This window comes from Protobothrops mucrosquamatus, unplaced genomic scaffold (assembly GCF_001527695.2).
Source record: "Protobothrops mucrosquamatus isolate PMUCROS unplaced genomic scaffold, P.Mucros_1.0 scaffold5737, whole genome shotgun sequence".
NCBI classification, from domain to species: Eukaryota; Metazoa; Chordata; class Lepidosauria; order Squamata; family Viperidae; genus Protobothrops; species Protobothrops mucrosquamatus.
The window spans coordinates 49,443-52,730 of record NW_015391585.1 but is presented as its reverse complement, the minus strand read 5'-3'; the positions used below and the strand labels follow the sequence as shown (position 1 = coordinate 52,730).

Sequence of the window (3,288 nt, the reverse complement as noted above, 5' to 3'; positions counted from 1 at the left end):
GAGCACCCATGTGACACCTCTCCTGCGCGGGCTGCACTGGTTGCCTGTGGCCTTCCGGGTGCGCTTCAAGGTGTTGGTGACCATCTTTAGAGCGCTCCATGGCAGTGGACCAGGTTATCTGCAGGACCGCCTTCTGCCACATACCTCCCTTCGACCAGTCCGCTCCCACAGATTAGGCCTCCTCAGGGTGCCGTCAGCCAGACAATGCCGGCTGGCGACCCCCAGGGGGAGAGCCTTCTCTGTGGCAGCTCCTACCCTATGGAATGAGCTGCCCCCTGACCTCCGTACAATGGGGGACATACGCCTCTTCCGCCGAGCCCTAAAGACCTATCTGTTCCAAGAGGCCGGTCTGGCATAAATCTGAAACTCTACAATTTTAAATTGGGTATAATTTTATATTATTATAGTGGGTTCTAGGACAGGACAAATAATTTAATTAGTTTTGAATATTTTTAAATATTATGGTATTGCTGTTTTATTAATGTGCCTGTTCACCGCCCTGAGTCCCGCAAGGGAGAAGGGCGGTATATAAATCAAATAAAGTTGAATTTGAATTTGATAGATAGATAGATAGATAGATAGATAGATAGATAGATAGATAGATAGATAGATAGATAGATAGATAGATAGATAGATAGATAGACAGATAGACAGAAAGACAGATAGATAGACAGAAAGACAGATAGATAGATAGATATAGATAGATAGATAGATAGATAGATAGATAGATAGATAGATAGATAGACAGAAAGACAGATAGACAGAAAGACAGATAGATAGATAGATAGATAGATAGATAGATAGATAGATAGATAGATAGATAGATAGATAGATAGATAGATAGATAGATAGATAGATAGATAGATAGATAATTGCAAGGACCAGTCATAATTCCTTTTTTTTTTAATGCGGCTGTGACTTCGAACAGTCGCTAAACGAGGACAATTTTAAGTCGAGGACTACCTGTACATCTTGGCCCCCTTTTTTAAGATGCTTGATAAGCAACATTGCCATAATGCACTAATCTTTCCTCGGGGACCTCCTCTGCCCACCCCCTCCCCACCTCCCACTCTCCCCCACCCGGTGAGGAGGGCAGGCGGGCCCTGCTCACTCGTCATGTTCTTCTCCACGTTCTTCTCCACGGCTTTGAGCTCGGCTTTGGCTACGCCAACTTGGTTCTGATTGGAGTCCTGGAGAGTGGCGATGATCCGCTGTGGGATGGAAGCAACGGGGTGCAATTAACCAAGGGGAAGACAAGTTGCCTCCGGAAGCTGCGGGCGCTACATCCCTGGAGGTTTGCAAGAGACTGGACAGCCACCTGTCTGGATGGTGTAGGCCAGCGGTCGGCAACCTTGGCCCTTTTATGACTGGTGGACTTCAACTCCCAGAATTCCTGAGCCACCATGGAGGAACTATGGCCCCCTCATGACTGGTGGACTTCAACTCCCAGAATTCCTGAGCCAGCATGGGGGGAACTATGGCCCCCTCATGACTCGTGGACTTCAACTCCCAGAATTCCTGAGCCAGCATGGCTCAGCTCGGAAACCTCTCCCTTTCCCCTCAGCGTGGCTGGCTGAGGAATTCTGGGAGTTGAAGTCCACAAGTCATAAAAGAGCCAAGTTGGAAGACCCCTGGTTTAGCCATATGCAGCGTTGCTCAGCCTTGTCCAAGAGGGGTGGACTTCAACTCCCAGAATTCCCCAGCCAGCAAAGCAAAATTGGCTGGGGAATTCTGGGAGTTGAAGTCCATAAGTCATAAAAAGGCCACGTTGGAAGACTCCTGCTATATCTTTTCAGACAAATGGCTGCCTTTGCTGAACAAACAGACCAACCGACCGTTCAGGTGGGCGCCAAGCCCACCTGCTAAGGGGAGGTTGCCCTCTGCCTTGCTCTCTGCGGTGAAGGGCCCGACTGCAGGTGGGCTCTCCATGCCCCAAAGCCCGGCTCTGCTATTCCGACCTGCCCCCCCCCCCCGGCGGCCTTACGTACCCCAAACATGTCGTATTGCTGCAGGAGGGTTCTGGCTTGGCTGGCCGAATCGGCTTCCGTCTCCTGGATCTTCTCCATCAGGTCCTTATTCTTCTCCAGTAGCACGGAGGAATGGTACCGCAGTTCTTCCAGGCTGGTCATCTTGCTCTTAGAAAGCCGCTAAGGGGGGGGGAAGGTTGCAACAGGGGTTCTCGGTCTCTGCCCCTTTAAAAACGCATGGATTTCAACTCCCAGAATTCTGGGAATGGCAATCCAGACCCCTTAAAGTTGTCCAGGTTAAGGAAGACTGGATGACCAAACGGCTCCACTCCATCCTGATTGGCAATCAGAGGGAAGGAGAGCCCAGTCCTAGAATGGTGCAATCCCACCTTCCTTCCTTCTTCCCTCCTCCCTCACTCTCCCTTTCCTTCCTTCCTTCCTTCCTTTTTTCCTTCCTTTTTTCCTTCCAGATCAACGTTCCTACCTAGCTTCCTCCTTCCTTCCTTCCTTTCAAATCAACCTTCCTCCCTCCCTCCTTTTCTTCCTTCTCCCCTCCTCCCTCCCCCTTCCTTCTTTCCTTCCTTCCTTTCCTTCCAGATCAACCTTCCTACCTAGCTTCCTTCCTTCCTTCTTTCCTTCCAGATCAACCTTCCTACCTAGCTTCCTCCTTCCTTCCTTCCTTCCTTCCTTCCTTCCTTCCTTCCTTCCTTCCCTTTCCTTCTTTTCTTCCAGATCAACCTTCCTACCTAGCTTCCTCCCTTCCTTCTTCTTTTCTTCCTTCTCCCCTCCCCCTCCCTCCCTCCTTCCTCCCTCCCTCCTCCCCCTTTCCTTCCTTCCTCCTTCCCTCTCTCCCTCCCTCCCTCCTCCCTCCTTCCTTCCTCAAGATCAACCTTCCTTTTTTCCTCCCTCCCTCTCCCATCTTTCTAAACCTGCCCATCTCAGCCAAGTGGTTCTGAGTGGCTTACAATTCTAAACTCTCTGTTTCTCCAGGTGTTAACACTTTGCACCTTCCTTTCAGAACATAAGGGGGTCCAATCCCCAAATCTGAGGTTCTGCTCTCAAACTCCAGGGGAACACCATGTGAATCTGGACTCTCCCCCCCCCCCCAGCAGCCATCAGTGGGGCCCATGTGAGACACCCCCAGCCCTGTTTCCAGGGGCTCTTCCCTTCCGGTACCTGCAGGATTTTGATGTTGGCCTTGGCCATCTCCTCGGTCAGGGCTTGGTGCCAGCCCACCTTGTGCCTCATGGAGGGGGTGGCTCTCAAGGCCAGGGCCCGGGCCTTGCGGTCCTCTAGGAACAGAAGAGAAAGGGGGGGGGGG

General features: G+C 51.2%; 1 protein-coding gene across 1 annotated transcript in view; it reads right to left on the bottom strand.

Moving 5' to 3' along the window:
* The window catches only part of LOC114923647 (formin-like protein 7), a 32,967-nt gene that overhangs the window by 4,511 nt on the left and 25,168 nt on the right, over positions 1 to 3,288 (bottom strand). Inside the window, exons 3-4 of the mRNA XM_029286906.1 lie at positions 1,989 to 2,147; positions 1,112 to 1,211 (exon numbers count right to left, since the gene is read on the bottom strand). Of these exons, the coding sequence (XP_029142739.1) occupies positions 1,112 to 1,211; positions 1,989 to 2,147 (259 nt within the window). The remainder of the gene's footprint in view (positions 1 to 1,111; positions 1,212 to 1,988; positions 2,148 to 3,288) is intronic.